General features: G+C 41.4%; 1 protein-coding gene across 4 annotated transcripts in view; it reads right to left on the reverse strand.

Moving 5' to 3' along the window:
- robo3 (roundabout, axon guidance receptor, homolog 3 (Drosophila)) overlaps positions 1-20,854 on the reverse strand; it is a 179,492-nt gene that overhangs the window by 43,462 nt on the left and 115,176 nt on the right. For all 4 annotated transcript variants that reach the window (XM_088620025.1, XM_088620026.1, XM_088620024.1 and 1 more), the window contains one exon: positions 362-519. In XM_088620025.1, coding sequence (XP_088476151.1) covers positions 362-519 — 158 coding nt within the window. The remainder of the gene's footprint in view (positions 1-361; positions 520-20,854) is intronic.

Below are 20,854 nucleotides of genomic sequence, written 5' to 3' on the forward strand. Positions count from 1 at the left end.
AATAAAAGAAAAAAAGACAATGGATTTATTCATTGAATTCATTCTAAATTGTGCTCGCTTCAGAATTGCCAATGACACCATGTTTGACACCCTGAATAGGTTTTAGTTAGAATTTTATTTAGTGCACCTTAAGTTTATACTCAACAGTTTTTTTTCCCACATATTAAACATATATGTGGCAGTTTTACACTTAACATTTTGAGGGACATTAGAAAAACTACAATATGGTTGACAGTTTGATAGTTCTTTGCCTTTTAAAGAAAACTGAGAGACACCCTGGCCTTCTACTGTCATCAGTGAGCACAATGCAAGACAGAACAGCACCCCAACACTTCCTGGGAAAATCTGAAGCCAGGCTCACTGTGATTCTCTCGTCCTTGTCGTTGACCCGGATGTTGTTCCTCTTCCAGGAAATGGTTGGCTCTGGGTGACCCCGGGGAGGAATGCACTCCATGACCGCCGGCTCCCCTGCTGCCACCACCACGTCACTGGGCGCTTGCCGGAAGTCGTCTCGCAGAACTGGCGGGGGAAGACAGAAACAGGTAAGACACTGTGGGAGACGCTGCAGCTCTAGAGCAGGGGTGGGCGGTCCTGCTCCCGGGAGGGCCTGTGCATCAGCAGGCTTGTGTTCCAGCTCGGCTCTTAACAAGCTCAAGAAGCTCATTTTTGGCTTAGTTATGGATCTATAGGCTTCAATGTTACAGCTTCTTCTTTCTCTTCAGGTGCTCATGGTTTGGGAAGACCTAGAAATCCTGTAGACATTGGAACTCCAGAGTCAGGGTTCCCCACCCTGCCCTAAAGGCTGTACAGAGGGTGTTCAGACTAGTTTTCCATCGGAAGGGAACACCACACTTTGGCAGACTAAAGGAACTGAATCCTTCTAAGCATGGAACAAAGGGGATTATTTGGAAACGTGATTCAGATATTCAAAACCTTGAAAGGCATTGACTGAAGTCCGATCAGGAGACTTTTTCATGATTAGCAGCAATACAAGAATCAAGGGGCAAGCATAAAATAGGTTTAGGAACATTCAAGACAGGAAAGGGGAAAAGGCTCTATTAGAGAGCTTTCCAGTGACATGGTTGAAGTTGATACTGAGGAGTCCTTCAAGAAAAGGACAGATGGAAGAACTGGATCACACTTATTGCAGCAAAGCGAGCAAGAAGGCAGAAATCACCCATAAACTGTGGAGTTTCGTTTATATATAAATATAATTATACATATAAAATAAAAAAAGGGCTGGGAGGTAGAGGGGTGAAGAGTAGAGCAATGCATTGACTTCAGAACCTAGTCAAGTCTTCTTCTAGGTCTACTGTCATAGCAAGGCAAGAGAATAGAGAGCAGGAGCTGTAGAAAACCAGTGGACACTCAGGAAAGATAGATACATAAAAATGGAAATGTGAAAGACTTGTAATAGTGACTTTTTTAATACAAGGTTTCTTTACTGTGTTTTAGGAAGCAGATTTGAGCTGTCTTTACCTTTCCCTGTGCTCAGAATTTGGAGAAACTCAGTAAAAAGGTTTGTTTTTAGTTTTTTCCACAGACCCCAAACTCAGGCCCTCCCTCTGGTCTCAATTAGCTCCCTATCCCTGTGTTTGGTTGCCTGTCTGTTGACTCAACCATCAGGGCCTATAAATAATTAACACTTTCCACTCCAATGCGAACCAGATGAATAATTTAATGTCACACACACTCTCCTTCCCCACATTCTCAGATCCACACACACACTCTTACTTTAAAGACTGTGTCTGCCCTTTCCCCCCCTCTCAAAACTTCAGATGTACCTCCAGGGCTGATTTTATCGATACAGCACTCCATCGACATTTTTATTTTCATTGGAGTTTATCAAGATTTCAGGAAACTAAAGCTCTAAAACTAAAAGTGTACTATATCTATACCTACACACTTCCCCAACTCCAATCATGCTATGTAATTTGTTTAACTCTTCACATGAAATTTATGTATATGTGCCTGTGACACACCACCAAACAGGGCTTGAAATGTGAAACAGTTAATACTAATCTTCTCATATCAATGTCTTCAAAATCAATTATTTCAAATATTACATTACAGCAGTTCCTTGCTAAATGCTGGAAAATTCATCTCCTACATCCATTCTATAATTACATGTATTGATTTTACTTAATGTGTACCATATCAGAAACATTTATGTTAGAAACACCAGCATACTCTTTACTTTCTGCCTCAATATGGTCTAAAAACACCTGGAAATGCAAGCCTTTGGCTGCTAAATAACTCATAAGAAAGCAAAACTATCACAACTTTTCAACACAACTTGTGCTTGTCAGATTAAGTGATCTGCAATTACTACTAACTAGTCTGTATAATATGCTATAAATTTAACAACATAATATTCAGAATTCAGTTTTAAAATGTTCTTCTCATTAAGCCTTATCATAATAAATTCAGAGCTGATGCAAAAAACATTTGAATACCCCAGATTTCTGTGCCTGGAGGCCCGCGTTCAAATCAGTTTCAGGTTTCATTTAAAACAAGCTGACTGTCTCAGATAAGTAATCAAGCACATTGGTCCCAGTCACTATCCTGAAGGTCCACACCCCCGCTAGTTTTCATTAAAGCCAAGTTTAATTACCTCACTAAATTAGGTAATTAAATTAGGCCTTAATTCAACTAACATATTTCTTGGTTGCCATATTTGCAAGAGTGTTTTCTATTCAGACATCTGGAATTTTATTTTAAAATAGTTAAGGCAATGGTTAAAAGGCAACCTTCTACATGTTTAAGAGCGGAAAGCAACAAGTTGAAATTAAAACTGTCATTAGCTCGGTGAAGGGCTGAATTGTGTAAATGAAACCCTTCAGGATCAGATTTGGGATGCAGTGCCTAGTAGACATTACTTTACCCCAGTAGAAACAGCTCACTATTCAAGTACTCAGGTAACAATTCTATAAGATTCAACAGAAGAGATTCAAAGGACAATTGAGACTGAGTGAAATAAGCTCATGAAATAAGAGACTCATTATTCTGACTGCATAAAAACCTGTTTTTATCCTAGTGTCATGGCCACAGATCTCATCAACGCAATCAATACAAGTTCTCCTGCTTAAGAATTACATAAAGTAAGGATTGATTTAAACACTTGTAGATACAAGGAAGCTCACTTGAAGAAAATAAGATTTTAGTATATCTGGAAAATATCCGACTGAACTTTCTTTCAGTAGATTCTGCTGACTTTATAACTGAATCTTTGAAGAAGCTCATTCGATATTAGCACATTAAGGCATGCAAATGATTTATTGATAACCTAAAACTGCAGGACACAGACACTTTAAGAGTACCACTGCATGAGTTAAGACAGCCTGACTATATTGATTATATACTGATCATCAGCAGATTGTTGCCATCATTGTCAGTTTTGAGAATCACACAGATCAAACTGCTTAAATGCAAGACACGAGCAAATGTCTGTAAAAAACAATCACTGTACGTTTTTACTTTTCTAGAATATTTGCTTGCAAACCAACAGATTACAATCTGTACAGAAGTATACAGATTTTAATAGACATCTCCAGTTTTAGTGGATTCTATATATATAAGATTTCATTGCATTATGCTGACATTGAGAACCAAACCGATATTCAAGTGACCAACAGATAAGACGAAAAAGCAACAAGAAGAAAAAACCCTTTTCCCTGTAGTTCTAAACGATACCAGATGATACCTGTAGTTCTAAACGATACCAGACACAGTGATCCCTATGCTTGTTAACAGGTTTTTCAAATGAAGCAAAGGTGTGACTAATTATGTTCACAGTAATTACAAAGCGTTGTGCAAGAGAAGCTTGCTTTTAAAAAAGGAGTTACAAAAACGATAATGCAGAGAAATTAAAAATTGATCAGCCTTCAACAATGCTTTCCTAAATACCATCCTACTCTTGTTACTGAAATAATGTTTTCATTATTCACTTCAATTCAGATAGTAGTTTGGTTAGCAAGAATGAAAAGTGCACAACAACATAATCAGAGTGTATCTTCTTTTAGTCTGTTCTACGCAAAGGCAGATGCATTTGTAGAAGGTAAAGCACAGAAATACAGGGACCACAAAATATAGCTGCTCTTTAGAAAATTCTACCATCAAGAACTATGTATGGGTAGTTCAGAAACCACCCTTGATGAGATACACCTTGTGAAGCACGTGCAATAATTACAGTATACTGTCATTCCCATATGCTCACACAATGAGTGAACCTGTCGATGAAGATATAAAACCTAAAACACAGGCGTGTACTTGACTGATCTGCAGGCAGCGCCACACTTGTAATTACTTCAAATTCCGCCCCTGTCATAGATGCCCCAAGTCTCTTCCTGCAACACTCCCTTCTCCAAAGGTGAGGTACGACTAGAGGATAATGGGGTTCCTCTCTACGGCAGGTGGAGCTGAGTCAGTCTGTCTGTTCGAGAAAGTGCTCCGCGATTCAGAGTGTGTGTTCGGTGCGTGTGCCGGGGGAGGGCAATCATTAGGAGTGAATTACAGAGCTAATATCACCACAATGTCACCGCAGCAGGGAAGGCATGGCCCTGGCTGATTAATGGGTTCGTCTCCTCTTAATGAAGAGGAAGCCACACCAACGAAATGGACAGATATTATAACGTGAGGGTTCGGGAGAAAAAGTGCTTAAATTTTTAATGGAGGCTTGTCACCTCAAGTGATTGTCTCCAATGATGTGAGGGTAGCCAGGGCTTCCTGTCAGCTTCCTGCTGCTGTCTTCCAAGGGGAAATTACACCTACAATAAATCAGCATTTAGATTCACTGGTCTCGGCACTGTGATCTAAATGTTAGTGAAACATTAAAGAGAATACAGTACTAGGCAACAGGACACAGCACCTTACAAATATCTTATAACCATGTTTGCAAAACATATACTTTTGATTCCTCAGATTGGCCATATGTCTTCTCACGCATTATATGTTTTTTTTAATCTGGAGTCACATTCTCACGATCGCTATTCAACAATACACAATCTTACTGACTCCAAAGAAAGTTTAACCTCCAAAGAATTAGAAAAACGCAAGGAAAAACCATGTGGTCTTTGAGCTCCGAAACAACCTGAAAAGGCAATCCTCTGGGCAATTCCTGGGCCCCAGTGACGAAGAGGAAACAGCAGTCAGGACGCCCCAACTCTTCAAACCAAGAGGCACTCTGGTCCAATCAGCCCAACTTCATTAACCAATAAAACCAAGGATCACAAACAGTAACACAATCTGAAGTTTATTTATAGAAACATCCTGGTTGGTTAACAAAGGGAGAACCCAGTTTTAGTGCCAGGAGGTGACAGAGAGGCTGTGTCGGTCTGTCAAGACTGATACCAGTTCCTTATGCTGAAGTCTACACCCCTGCCTCCTGTTTGCCGTCTGAACTGGAAATGGAGAAGGGATGAGGGGCTTGATTAGGCATTGGCAATTACCCACAAAGCCCTGGGGGTGATTGGCAGATTAAGCTTGTGCCCTCTGACCCTGATCTGAGGCCCCAGGGGACCCCTTGTGCTGACTACAACAAAGCCTGTGTAATCCCCCACTAGTCCCCCATCCACTTCAATTAGGATGCTACCTTCACCCCATTGGTGGTTTTGGAGGGGCTTCTCTAACAAATCCCTAGACATCCCTTGCAACCCCCCCCTCCTTCCCCGTCAAAAAATCAATTTCTCATCCTATACCTTCGTTAATTTTTTAGTAGGGTCTTTTACAGAGTAAACAATCACCTAAAACATCCATCTAACTGTCTAACTATCTGTCTGTTCCACGTAGGATACCTATCCATCTGTCTGCATCTCCATAGATGTATCTGACTGAAAAGCTATCCACCTATTTGCATGGCTGCTTTATTCAGATAATTCAGATAAAGGGGTACATTCTATGAATTCCTCCTTAAAAACAACTGTAAATAACAGTCTAAATCTTAAAAGTCCTAACAAAATTAGCTGGCAGGCTTCTGCAGATACTGTACTGTATATTTCTTTGCCTGTTAACATCATCATCAGTCTTTTGATCAAGTGTGCTCTCTTTCTGTCAAGCTTTTATTAATAGATCAGTTGTGTTTTTATTTGACATAAATGTTCAAACACCGCAGCGTCTGATGTTGAATTAAAAATACATTTATGAGCCTTGAAATTCCCCCCTCCTGCTTCCTGCCTTCTCTGACAGCTTTCACAATTTTTACCACTCAGGAATATTGAAATCTCCAAGACTATGACAAATCATCTTCAATTGTTGCTGAGAGGTTTACAATTCAGATCTCTTGTTGGGATTTGTGGTGGTCATCTGTCAATCTGCCTATTCTCATCTCTACATAATATTAAGCAATCTGTCAGAGTCTCTCAGCAAAGATGGGCTCAGGCACAAGTGAAAGCCGAAATCGGAATTCTCCATCATTCCCGAAGAAAATAGTTCTTCAAAAATAATTAATTTCATTTTTTTACACAAAAGTCCAGAAGCCTTTTGATTATCTGTTAATGAGGTCTGTGTTCTAATTAAACAATAACAAACAAATATAAATAATAAACTTTTAGATGTTTCAGTTTCTGGTTATATTGAAGGCTGGCATGGTGGAGCAGTGGTTAGCACTACTGCTTACAGCACTGGGGCTGTAAATTCTCCCTGTGTTCACCTGGCTTTCCTACAGGTGCTTCTGTTTCCCAGAGTGCAAAGCCATACGGCTGGGTGTGAGTGTGCGTGTGTCCCTGTTTGTAGCTGCCCTTGTTAAAAATGTCCCAGAGCCATCAATAGTCAAACGAAGAGTGACATGTTTGTGAAGCTGAAAAAGAGAGCCAGTCAACATATGTTAAGTCTTGTCAGAGTTCAAAAGTAAAAAGTTTTGTTGCTCTATTTTCTAAGATCATCTAATTAGTGTGACAAGGCAGATGGTGGTGCTTGATTAATATCAGCTGTTGTGCAAACATAAATCTGGGTGTCATTGACATACAAATGGGAGCTGATTTCATACCTAAAAAGAATCAGGCTGAATACTTAAGAGAGAAACTGGCCTAAACCATGCTTTTGTAATGGATGAACAACACTTGACTTGAACAGATTGTTTTTTCGTGTCAGTTGGGTAGGATTTAAACCACAAATATTCAGTTCAAGTAACACCAACAACTCCTTCCGATCTAGAAAGAAAAAACAATACAGTACACACTCTAATTAGTTTTGAAGTTTCAAAGGTCTAGCAGGACCAGCAGGACAAGAATGGTTAACAAAATCCAGAGTCAGCAGATCATGAGCCAATCTAATTACTGCTGTTCCGGTACTAGGGATTGATCCGACGCCAGAAAACATAATCTTACATAATGCAAAAATGTAAAAAAATTCAAGATAACTACTTAAAGCATAACATACGACGTCTCTTGAATCTGCTCCATTTTTTGTTTTCCCATTGAGAGGGAGCGTCTGCCACTGGGAACTTGCCCAACATTCGATGAACCCAGTGCTCACACCCCAGCGCCTTTTCAATATGCAATCTTCTCACAGAGCCCTCAAAAAACCCAGCTTCATTGCAAGAAGCAAACAGCTAAGACAAACAGACATGAAACACACAGCCTTACAGGTTGGGAGTGACAAAGCAACAGGAGCTGAAAAGAACTACTGCCCTCCCCCATTCAAAAATCAATCCTGTGCATCATCATGAGGTTTTTCAGCACAGATGGACACTCTAAGCCTCTACATCTGTGGGTGGGGGGCATTTGAACACACTCCACTTTTATCAGATTTAAAGAACCGGATTCTGCAACCGTCCCGCCAAAAACACAGTTGGCATTCCAATAGAGACACCCGTCTTACACCCGTCCTCTGATTAAAATAACCCCGTTCGAGTAATTCCTCCCGCACAGGATACATTCTACTCATTGTTCATATTAAATGTGAAACATGAAAAACCGATGTGAGGGCCAACTGATCCACTAAAAGGCCCATCAGACAGTGGCAGATCCACCCTGTGAGAGAGTCAACCATTGAAGTTGGGGTGAAAATGAAATGAAATGGTAAATGAAAATGAAAATGGTGTGTTAACTGGGGGCTCCGTAGGCTGTCTTTGTGGATCCCTGGATGACTACGTCTTTAATTGAGCAAGCAACAGGCTCACAGATACAGACTGTCCACACAGCCAGATGGCAAACATTTCATTGTCTTTGTTTTTTTCCCCTGTTTTATTTTCTACTAAAGAATAAAAAGATGACTATGCATCTATCCACTGACCTATGCATGGAATTGGCATTAACTTTATTTTTTGAACACCAGCCACAAGCACATCAATCAGATGATAATGCTGGTTTTTATATTATTATTTTTTCTCCCTATTCTGTATCAGAGATGAAAACATATTCTTTCAGAGATACGTCTGTTGTGCCATGTACTCCACATCTACTGTATGTTTTAACTTCATAACTGTGGGGACTCCCATCGACTCCCATTCTGTGTACTATTTTAAAGTTGATTATTGTTTTGTGCTAGGTTTCACACTTTTACATTTAAATTTTAAAAAGGGGCAATTTAAATTGTGGAGATGTTGTTTTTTTTCCAGGAAAGAATAGTTTTGTGTGCACAAACCCATACACGTATAACCCCCCTGGTAGTTTAGAAGAAAATACAATGGGAACACAAAACATGCTCAAAAAGCAGATGTATTAATGTTTTCTTTATCTTACTGGAATCCAGTGGGATGTTTTCACTGGAGCTTGTGGTCTTATAATGCTGAGCCTTTATAATGGGTCCTATAAGATATTAAAGCCTTCTATTGGTTAGCATCTCCAACCAGAATAAATGAATAAAGCATTTTCAGTGTATTAAAAGACTGTTTCTCCCTGCTGTGTTGATTTGCACTGTATATCATGAAGCAAACGAGCTGCCGACAAGATACTGAGCGGTAGTCTCCAGAGAAACAGTTTGGAAACCTTGTTTTTGCATGAAGCAGTATTCCATGATGATTGCAAATGACTACCCAAAGTACAAATCGGATAACTTCGGATCAAATCAGATCATCTGCTTGCTTGGCAAAGCATCAAAACAAAACTTGGTTAAATAAAACAAGCAGAGAGCATGGCTACCAAACATACGGTTGCTCTTCACCTGCACTGGGTCTGTGGGCATTGATGCATCTTCCACATGCACTTCGGCTCCTGATACATCAGGAGTTCCAGTCATTTTTTAGACCGTATATTAGGCTTTGACATGCAAGGTAGAGCTTTTACCAGTTGCTGCCCCGGTTTTTGCTACCTGGGGACTAGTATTCTCCTATTACTCCAGATAATGGGGGATTATTGGTATACGCGCAGAAGGCTGAATGCCCCAGTTCAGGGGCATCCTAGTATTACCGTGCACAGCTGTCACAGTGGAACTGGGCCCCCCGAGCTGAAACCTCCTCAGACTCGAGGGTAGTTGGGGGGGGGGGGGGTGCTTGGAGGCCCGTGGTGCCTGGACATCTGTCCCTCTCTGAACGACCCCCCCCCCCGACTCCCAAAAAATGATCAAAGAGATCCATGCTGGATAATGAGGCCTGTACCGTAGCTGGAAGCAGGGGGCTCGCCTGTGCAGGCTGGCCAGAGATTGCCTCGGGGGCTTCAGTGGGAAACCACCACCAGGTCCTCATACTGGAGTGATGCCTTTTTTTTGTTTCCTGCACGTGTGTGTGTGTGTGTGTGTGTGTGTGTGTGTGTGTGTCTTTGTTCCCTCATTTGCATGCTGCCTGAGATGTCACCAGAGTCCACTTTGGAGGCAACAGCTGGGGTGTCTCCTCTGCCTATATCTCAAACTGCAGCTGAGTGTATGTGGATGAAAAGCATCATGTCTCCATATTTGTGTTTGGACGGTACATGGAAAAATATGTGTGCATCCTGGCTCACTGTCGCAATACGGAAGGACAAAAAACTTTTTTGTCCTTATTTTTTAATAATATATATCAGATATGTTTTTGAATTATTAATAGATTTTAAATGTTTGACAGTATCTGTCCAAAAGTCCACATTTTTCAAAATTGGATAAAGCAGATCATTGCTCCAGGGACTGTTCTACTCACACTGTCATATTCACTAAAGCAATGAACACATTTATTTGACTAGACATATGTTAGGGGTCATTTAAGATAAAAAAAAAACATTACCTATGTGGGACAACAAATAAACTGTATCTTACATCTTAGACACAGGAATTACAACATCAAGTGTGCATCAAATTTACTTAAAACCTCCACTAGTACTTTCGATGATTGTAGCAGCTTTAATTGGCTTGTTGTCAGCTGTTCCTCACCGAACAGCATTATGTTAGATCCTGCCCACACATCCATAAAGCTCAATGACTACTTTCTCTACTCTAGAACACAAATCTATCAAGATTAACTGTTATTTCAGAAGAAACAGCTACAATTTCAGAACACTACAGAACTTCATGAAGAAGGAGATACGCTGAATAAAAAGAGTAGATTAGTACGAAATGTCTCAGGTTTTTGCACAGTAGTGTATGTACTGCCAGTAAATCTGTGACACTTCCTTCCATGAACATAACTTGACATCTGAGTGCTCTACACAAGACTCCTCTATAAATTAAAGAAATTAACGACAGAAATGAGGCCTGACCGCAACAACAAAATCGACCACACAGACAACAGATGCCCAGTGAAGATGCAGGAAGGAGAAAGATGAGACCTCATTTCTGGGCTTTCTGTGGCTTTAACTGACCAGAAACCCCCCAACATGGCCATCTTTTACACCTTAAAAACCCCAGCGTATCAGGCCTGACAATTGAAAATAATAAATTACACTTTGTCGTACTGACAAGTCACATGTGCGTAGTGGGAGCCGAGGCTCATTATTGAGCCCCAGTGAGCTGTGGTCTCTGAGTGGGCTTGTCAAAAACTAGTCTTGCTTCTAGGGGCCTAAGGGGAGCTCAGCTGAAGTCCAAAAGCCCACGTTTGAAGCCTTGTTTCAAAGCCTCGAGCAACCCACACCCTTTCAGTGCACCTGCTTCAAACATAACCCCTGAAAGTCACCCATATTTCAGGCCTGAGGGGAGGCTGTCAGAAACCTCTGAGCAATCATCCTGCTCACATTCTACCGGGGATCATTTTGCCAAACTTTACACCAAAGCTCTCTGAGCTGATGAAAACCAAGCCAGGAAGAACACTAAGCCTTTAGAGATTTCTGGGCTTTACAAGTTTTAATCTCTCGCCATCAGGAATGCATACCTAGAAGTGTCCTTCTTGCAGCTAATCTATCAGAGATAATTACCCAGACGTCCTCATTAGAGAGATCCTGACTGTGCAAGTCTGGGGTTAAACCCTCCACCTTTCCAGCATGTGGTGCCTCTGCTCTGTGAAAAATTAATATCCCTGTTGTGACAAGGGCCCAGACATTGTTGCTTGTACTGCCAGTCAGGTCATACACTCTGTCTAGAGATAGATATCCAGTAGAAAGCTTAAGAACAGCCAGATTTTAAACTTTGCCAGGGACTGTATTAATGACTTTCCGACAGTCCTCTGCAATACGTGCACTGCTTGATGTCCCCAGTGCAGAGGGAAAGACTATCCAAGTTCAACCTTTCTTTGCCAACAAGGTTTTTCCTGAAGAATTCTCTTATTTTGCAACAAAAAGATTATGTTTCTTCTAAATGATCTATGTATGTGTAAATAAAATAATAACCATTTACAGTTTTTTTTCTTTTCTTGCTTATGCTGTGTTTCTTGTAGGGCTTCAATTATCTCTGATTATGTTACAGATTGTTTTATGGCATGATTTCAGGACAGATATAAATAATCTTTTTAATGGACTGTTTTTAACCCATGTGTCCTCTATAAATTGTCAACAAACATTGAATTCCAAATTGTAATCAACTGCAGATTAAAAAATCATAAGGGAATGAATTTCTCACTAATGACTGGCACTGTAGGCAAAGTATTAAATTTATTTTGGGACTATGACAGAAAAAACACCTTTTTCAGCACACTAAAAGTTCAGTTTTGCACTAAGTAACAAAAAATGTGAATTAATATCTAGGCAAAAAAAATGAATTTCCAAAAATGCTTAAACAATCACAGATATGTGTAGATTATATCTTGAAAACATCATTTTTTTTACAATGCAAACCCCTTTTCCCTTTTAAATCTGTTCAGTTTTAGCATTTGAGGGACATAACTCAACATTTCAAGAAACATAAAAAAACAAAAATACTGTAGATTGACTAATTCCAACTTTATTGAAAGAAAAAAAATATCTAGTGGAGAGAGTGCGAATGGGCAAACGTATTTGGGATTCTGTGCTTTTATTTCTACAATTGAAAGTGTGGGACTGTGCAAGCACTGGCAACACACAGAAGCTCTCATGGCGGGATGTGGAAAGAGCATTCCGTTCTCTGTACGTTTAATATGTGATGAACTAGTGAGGATCAATCCAGTTTCACGGAAGGAGTAAAGGAGGGAATACTGAGGTTAGGTTTTTCGAATGGGATAAGCCAAAGAGAGGCAATTAAACGCATTCGATTAAAGAAAAGAAGAGGGGAAACAAGGAAAGAGACTGGATGACATTTAGACAGAGCCCGAATTCTCTTGATTTTCCAATACCATCCTACCATGTGCCATGTGGGCCTAGTCAGTGTGTGTAAACTGTGGACACCCCTGGCCTACAGGACAGAAGGGCCAGCAAAACAAATCAATAAAGAACAAAAGGGGACAAAAAACAGAGAAGCCTGCAATATTCATGACAGGGCTGAGGGAGCCCTATGGCCCCGGCTATTGTTCTTTTGTATGCAGAGCGGAGCAGCAGTAAGCCCATTACAGAGGTGGTCTAATCCTGTGCGTGTGGCCGAGCAGTGTACGAGCTAATAGAGCAATTGTCTGTGCAGAAAGAGGATTACTTTAATCTAGTAATAGTCCACATTCATTGCATTTAGGGGAAAATGCACAGGGTTTTTTTAAATCAGGTGAGCGTGGGTAGGAGGAAGGTCCCACCCTGGAGTATTTAGTTCCAGTTCTCTGGCCCATTCTGCATATGGTACTAAGTCACTGCCCATCTACCTCAGTATGAAAAAAGAAATGAAGGAAAGAAAATGGCTCAATACCATTGATCGACGAACAATTGTCATGAAAAGCACGAGTCGCAAATCTTTTAGAATTTAACTTTTTTGTGTGCGTTTTATGCACACCAACCTTAACAAGTCTTCAACGTTGTTAACTTGGAGCCCTGACAAAAAATTTCTTGACATGCACGCTCGAGCTCCGTCACCTATATTGGAAAAATTATTAATTTATCGATAGTTATCTAGAGGGCTAATCCTTTTATTCAAGGCCATTAACATGTGGACCCATTCTTGCAGCAGGGCATCGTCCTGCAGGAGGTAAAGTATATTACTCAAGGGTATAACAGCAGTGACTCACTTGGAAATTTGAACCCAAGACCTTCCAATACAAGGCCAGAGCCTTAATCACTACTCTACACTGCTTTCCTATACAGTTCAGTGCATTCATTAATCTTCCCAATTCTATTCCCACGTGTTCTCAGGTCACCCTTTATGAAAACCCACATATCTGAACCGAAACTAATGAACAGATTTCAAATCAAATCCATGGAGACATATCGCAGCTAAACAGGCTGCGCAGTCCTGCTCCCAAACTCCTCAATCTGGACACACCTTGCTACCGGGCAGATGAGATACGATCTCTCAGAACCTCTTAAACAGGAGGATTAAAGCAATTTACTTTTGTTCACGGAAGAGCTGTGTGTGAAGGAATGAACTGTTCTCTGGTATTACTCAGAGACAACTGCAAAGTCTTGCTTGACAAGTTATATGTAAACATCGCTTTAAAATTAGAAGGTTGTAAAGGGTAGCGAAGTGAAGCAGTTCTTCGCGGGAATTTCAGGAATGCTTAAGAAATATACCGTCGGAGGTCAGAAGCTTCCAGATGCACAGTACCGATGTTCTTTTTTGTTTCCTGGATAAATGCACTAGGAGTGTATAATAGAGTTGTGTTGATGTATGAAGTTCACTCCATACTGTGTAGTGCTGTCTTTCCCCTCCCACAGTTATTAACACCACAAAGCACGCTTCAAAACAGACACAGCTCCACACTTGCGCCGTGGATGCCATCGAGTTATGAATATTAATCAATGGATCTGTGGTGGTGCAATTCTCCCGACTATTTTGGTCCCTGCCGTCACCAGCATGAGACAGCAAATAAAGTTGCATCACCGCTTCCTAAAACGTAGTGGGCGTGCTCCTGGGTTTCACGGATTTGTAAAAAAACACACTACCAACAGCACCAGGCGCAGTTCCAGAGCACGGCCTAGGAAAGCTTCTTCAGCTACTGCCTCAGTGAACAGCAGGTCTGACTGGGTTATACTCAAGGCTGGAAGGGACCTGTATCAGATGCCCTAGAGCAGCACAGCATTCCCAATTCACACATGCTGATTTGCATGCTAGTCTGGCCCACGGCCCGGTCTCGTACTGCCTGTCGGGTCAGAAATCCATGAGGCTGGCACAGTAGCAACACTCACTCCCCTTCTACAATAAACCGCCCCCCTCCCCTCCCCACGAGGCCAGACTGCCAAGTTTTCAGGCACGTGACGCTGGGAATCAATCACCCCTGGAGTCACGGAGCATTGTCCTTCCACATTCCCACTTTTCAGCGCCCAGCACTCCTGCCAGCAGGCCGCCGTTCCGTCCACACTCTACCGGGAGCCAAGGACCTCTTGCTGAGAGTCCACTTCCATTTGGCAGCGCGAAGATCGCGCGGAGAGCACGGCAGAGGTTCATAAAGAGAGCTTCAACAGGGATCAAGTTATCACCAGCTACGATCGGAAAAAACATCGCGTGGGAGAAGTGATGGGGGACGAAAAGAGAAACGGCCCAGGAAAGAATGGTGAACTGGAAAACAATTTCATCTAGTTCAGTGTGGGGAGCGCGATAAAAGACTGGACGAGAATCAAACCTCCTACCTAGTTACTTGGATTCCTATCTTAGCTCTTTCATTAAGGCTAATTTAATCCATTAAATAATAAGATAATGAAGTGTCCGACTGTGTAGTCACACACAGTTCTTAGCTCTATAAATGTAGGTGGCCAAAACAGATAAAAGTGGCAGTGCTTTTATATCATGCTAAATGCTACTAAAGCTCTTCTCACAACCTCCTGCTGCTGAGGCTGGTAGAGCAAGATCCAGATTTAAACTCCCATTCTCCCGCCATTCCTTATTTCTGAAGTATCTTACGATAATGTAATAGAATACACTACGTCAGCGTTTGGCCAGAGCCACCGACCACAGACACCTTCAGCCAACTCCAACAACATCGAGAAGGGCCAACGGAAACCAAACCCGAACGACAGAGGAACTCCAAGGACTTGACTTACAGGAACCATTTTGAAGTTTCAAAATATCACAAATCGGCTGCTTCTGCCACCACAAAGCAAATGTTGCTTATGTCAATTAAACAGCATATACCAGACAAGCTGACAGATGGAATATTCCAAAAACAATACCTGGGCTGCCTGCACCATTTCTGACCCTTAATCAAAAACGATTAAGCATTATCATGCTAATCACTTGACCATATGCATTACTTCTTTGTATTAGGACATAGGATAGTACCTTATTTAGGTGGAAATGTGAGGTGCACTATTACCACATTCTAAAATACATGTATGAAACACTAAAGGACCAAAAGTGGTGCAATTAATCCCCTAAGAAATTATTTCTGGTTATGCTGCAAACACTAAAAACAGATCCATTCCTCTTTCAAGCCATGCTGTCCCTCAGACAGTTTGTCAAAGAGATGAATAGATAAAGCTTATTAAATATCGCTCTGTCACCATAAGTAGTGCAGATCTATAGCGTTAATGTAACACGATTAGTCACAACGGACAGACCAGAGGGCCATTGTTCTCAGTGCAGTGTCATCCATGCTGTAAATTTTAGTCACACAAAAGCCACACAGATGCACAGAGCCCTCATTAACCCAGGGGCACTTCTAAAGCTCTTCCTTCCACCACCTGTTGTCAAGAAAACTGTGTCTCCTCTTCCCCCCACAAACCCTTCCTCTACCCTCAAGCAACATGGACAGCAGCATCAGCCACAGGCTCATTAACTTCAAACCAGGTCTAATTAATTCATTAATCACAGTGAGGTCAGCAACCAAGGGGCAGGCTTTTCTTGTTAGCCTACTAATACAAGACTGGATGGCAGGAAAAAGTCACCAGTGGGCACAGCTCCCTCATCTTAATTTTCCTCCTTTCTCCAGTTTTTGGAAGTTGGAGTAATAAAAGCAAATTATTAGCTCATTGGTTAAAGTATGTCATGGAAGAACTTTCAAAGTTTGCATGCATGGTGGTACTTCTGGCCCTGCAAACCAGACTTTCTAAAGGGTGCAAGCAATAGGAAACACAGAACAGGTACATTGCAACATTTAGTCTGGGAAATCGTGTAGGTGTCATACAGCAAAATCGGGGATATGGACTTGGATTCTGAGTCCAGACATAGGAAGTGCAGGTCACGGCTTCCAAATTATTTCACTTCTTCATAAAAGGTCTCTGAAAGCAGCTTTTTCAACATGGGAATTCAAGTTTTTTTTGCTTTTTCTGATATTCTTTATTATTGAGGAAAGAAAAAGAGGACATTGCCTCCTGAATACTTCATTATTTTTAGCTCTGTGCAGATTGGGGCTGGAGTATAAATCTGCCTTCCTAGCAGAAATGTCTGTGTATAACGTGGATAACATGGTTCAGCCTAAATGTAAACACTTTACTGCCCAGATCTTATATTAAGAGACCATATATTAAGATGAGCATATTTTAAGAAATGTTTCACTATCTGCCTCATTTTAAGTCTGACCAACAGTTTTACAGTAATAAAAGGTAACGAGCCCAGTGGTGTCAAAATTACAAACACTGTCGACAGACAGTGAGGACTGCTGGAGTCGATAAAACAACTTCAAACCTCAGATTAGCTTTTATTGAAAGACTTTGTGTCCCCTAATCTGTTATGCCCTTTAACTAATCCACAAGCCTACAAACCCCTTTTTTATGCAGAGCGGGGTTGTTATTCAGCTGTTACCGAGAACAGCAAGCAGGATTAAGGAGCAGGGTGAGAAAGTTGGCTCGAGGCCCCGCCACACAACAGGATAAGGCAACGTCAGATCTTCCTTTTCACCTGTTCATTCCCAGCATTCTCCAAGACAGCTGCCACCCCTACCTCACCTGTTCCCCTGGAAACGAGACCTGACCTCCAGATGACCTTCATGCTGGGGGTCTATGCGACTTCAGTTACCCTAGGCGCCCCAGCCTGAAATCCATCTATTTCTCAGCTTCCCCTGCCTCTACAGGGAAATATGCGACACATGAAATAGCAACCATATCTGCTATTTTTTACGGGGGGGCATACTCTTGATAAACATGGGTCTTTGGTAACATAAAACAGAAAGTCCCCCTGGAAGCAGAACTTTGGCATAGAGGAATAAGGCACCACTACAATAGTTTTCATTGATCGGTTTTGATGTTAAAGAAAAAACAAGTCTTCTCTTCAACATTGCCAACTTTTTTTAAAATTATTTTATGTATGTATTTGCGTAATCCGATACACTTCTAAATTGCCGCTTTCATCTAGTCCAGCACCCAGCATTTCTGACAGAAAATATCTAGATAACACTAGCAAATTGAATTGGACTCAAAACTGCTGATTACTACAAAGCCATGGGAGAACTATCAACAGTTTGATTTATAGACGCAAGCCAGCTCCAGCTGGATCTATTTTTTATACCCAACCTCTCACCTGTAAAATGTGAATTAAAGTGCGGAATAAAAAACTAGACAGCATTTCTGCCAAGGAAACCATGTTATTATTACTCATTTTTTTTCACAGAGCAATGACACTAAAGCTGAATACAATAATAGTGAAGAGGTGAGAGTCTGGAGCTGCCTCAGTGCGTGAGTGGCAGAGGAATTCCATGTTCATTCTGCCATTACATGATATATGTACACTTTGTAATAATGTTTTGCCTCGATACACCCACGAATCATTTTCTTCACTAACTGATAGAAATAAAGGTGCACTGAAGATGTGATGCTTTGAAAAGTAAAACAAAGGAAATGTCACCTTTGGGACTTTGGTCAGGTTTCACTTTTCAGCACAGAACCAATCTCTTTCTCGTTCGTTTATAGTAATGTTGTAGCATTTTATTTGGAACATTTACATTACTCCATCAAACAAGTAGACAGAACCTTGAGACGATTAATAAAATATGGATAGTATTTTTGTTCGGAAACCTCAACGATTGACAGTGTTTTCTTGCTGTATAAAACTCTCCTGTTAATTCACTTGAAGTCTTATCTAAATTTTGTTTTTAATAAAGTCATTTTTTGGCTTGAAAAGTCATTACTGTTGCATCCAAAATGTGAAGGCTAACTACTACAATCAAAATGCTATTATAATGTGGTTCTTCTGCACTTTTGCCTTCATGTGAGCTTCACACGTTTTACTGTCTTTTCTGATTTTTCCAGATGGTGCGCCCTACGCATGCTCACAGTGCTAGATTTAGCTGTACAGATACTGTACAGTATATGACAAGGCCCATCATACGAATTCAGAGGATAGAGAGTAAAACAAACTCGCGCCTGGCAGATTGCAGTTCCTTGGAGAAGGAGAGAGTCCAAAAACATCTCTTGCGTTTTTAGATCCAAGGCGGGCTGCTGAAACAGGCAGCGCAGCTCGGATATCCTCAGGCCACATCGAATATAATCCCGGGCTGGCACCAGAGGGGAATATTTGAGGTAATCACTAAACTCACACACCATGCTGGCAAAGAGGGCAAATGCCAGGGAATCTGGTTTTCATTAAGCAGCCCTGGCCACCCCACGCCCTGCTAGCAAATGGACACAGTCCATTCAGTCTACCTCTCCAAAAAACACCCTGCTGGCGTGCGGGGGGGGTAGCTGGCACAAGGAATCAGCTCAACGCATCTCAGTGTCCTGGCAGACACAGCCCTGCTGGGCAGCTGGCACTCGGACAGGGCTGACGTAACGCCTCAATCAACCCTGGCTATTTAATGCAGAAGCTCGGGCTTCATCCCGTTCAAAGTCCTGATTTTAAACGCTCCTCTCGAGCATTTCTACGGAAGCTCTTGTTAGCGTCGGCGTGGGATATGAGGGGTGACAGAAACACACAGGAGGGCTTGCAGGTACTCACAGCCCTGGAAAACGCATGCGGAACCGAAAATGACAGTTGCAGTGAATGCTGTCGCCCTGGAGGGTAGATCTGGAGTAGAGCAACGGGCTGCTCCATTGGATGTCTATCTGAAGATATGGAAAGACGGGCCAAAATCAAAGTCAAACGTTCACTCTAGAAACCAAGAATACATAACAACAAAAGTACTTTTTAATTTTTTTTTTAATCTTGTAGTTAAAAGTAAGGAACAAAGGGGAAAAAAAGTCACAAGGACGAGACCTGAGAGATTTGAGAATAAGAGGGGTGGCCTAGCTGTAAGACACCAAAAGGCCCAGAAACAAGGTGACCTCATGTCTCTGTGCTGCTCTTCTCTGACCTTTTATGTCCAGATAAAAGCTTACTCCCCTTGCTTCACTGCATCTCCTTATCACTCACCATTAACCCCGGCCACCTAAAATAAGGTTCCTATGACTACAATCAGAACAGATAGTCCGATATTTACCTGTAGCCAGTTACATTGTTTACCTCTCCCAAGAGGCACCTGTGAAGCCTTTGATAAACTGAGGCAAACCTCAAGACATCTGAAAGACCCTACCTTTCAGAGAGACCCAACAAACAAAATCCTGGACAAAAGCCTGAAACACAGATGCCCTCATAAAAGAAAAAGAAAGAAAAGGAGCTACAATCTAGACTGATGCAAGGTATTTATTTACAAAGTTCAAAAGTTTATCCTTTTGAGGGTTCATCCCCTTCCAGGGTGTGAATTGGGTAGGTTCTGGTGAGATAAGACAATCTGGCTTGTACTTTTACCTCAACTATAACTGCAACTGTGAGTACGGTATCAATTGGTCTAACGCATTATTTTTTGTGGAAATGACAACAGCTTACAGCACAGTAAGTAATAAAATATTGCTGCAGTCGGTACTATAGTTGCAAATACTCTTTACGTAAGATTACTCCATGATTAGAAATGCAACTCGCATCCAGTTTTTTTAGCATCCTTGTTGAATGCCTTTGTCAGCATTTCTCCATTTCAAATCCCGCAACACAGTGATATAATGAAGCCAAACCAGGCTCAGTTTTGTCAGTAGTTATTCTGGGATTGAGTGTCCTCTCTCGCTGTAGCACTTTCTCCTCAGCAACTGTGTTCCCAAGGACAACACATCTGTTGCGAGTGTTTCTGGGCTCGCCTACGAGAGAGATTCTTACTCTGCATTTATACCAGGCTCTCTGTCTGCATGAAGCCATTAGCACAGACAATAGCTTGGCCTCTGTGTCAAAGACAGCAGAAAGCTATTGGCAGTGATAAGTGAAAGGTGAGGGTACCTTCAGATCTGCTGTATCTCTGCCAGGGACTGACACCTGAGCAAAGATATCTGTGCCAGAGGGAGAGAGACTAGTGCCCCACTAACAAATGCTCTCTGCTTTCTTTTTCATGCATGATCAAAGCTGAAAGTTTCTTGTGGCAACATGACGTAGAGGGCATGGGTTAGAATATAATTGTAATATTTACATTTCTATTATAAAGTATATATACTATATATTGAAATATATATATATAGGAATATTCTGTGATAGTTCTATTAAAGGATTATAGAAATTTAACGCTTCCTTGAACACTGATAAATAGTTTGCAATTCTTGCTGAATAAGGAGCTTGCCAATGTTACAGATTTGATCTGGAAAAC

This window comes from Lepisosteus platostomus, chromosome 25, assembly GCF_059453375.1.
Source record: "Lepisosteus platostomus isolate fLepPlt1 chromosome 25, fLepPlt1.hap1, whole genome shotgun sequence".
NCBI classification, from domain to species: Eukaryota; Metazoa; Chordata; class Actinopteri; order Semionotiformes; family Lepisosteidae; genus Lepisosteus; species Lepisosteus platostomus.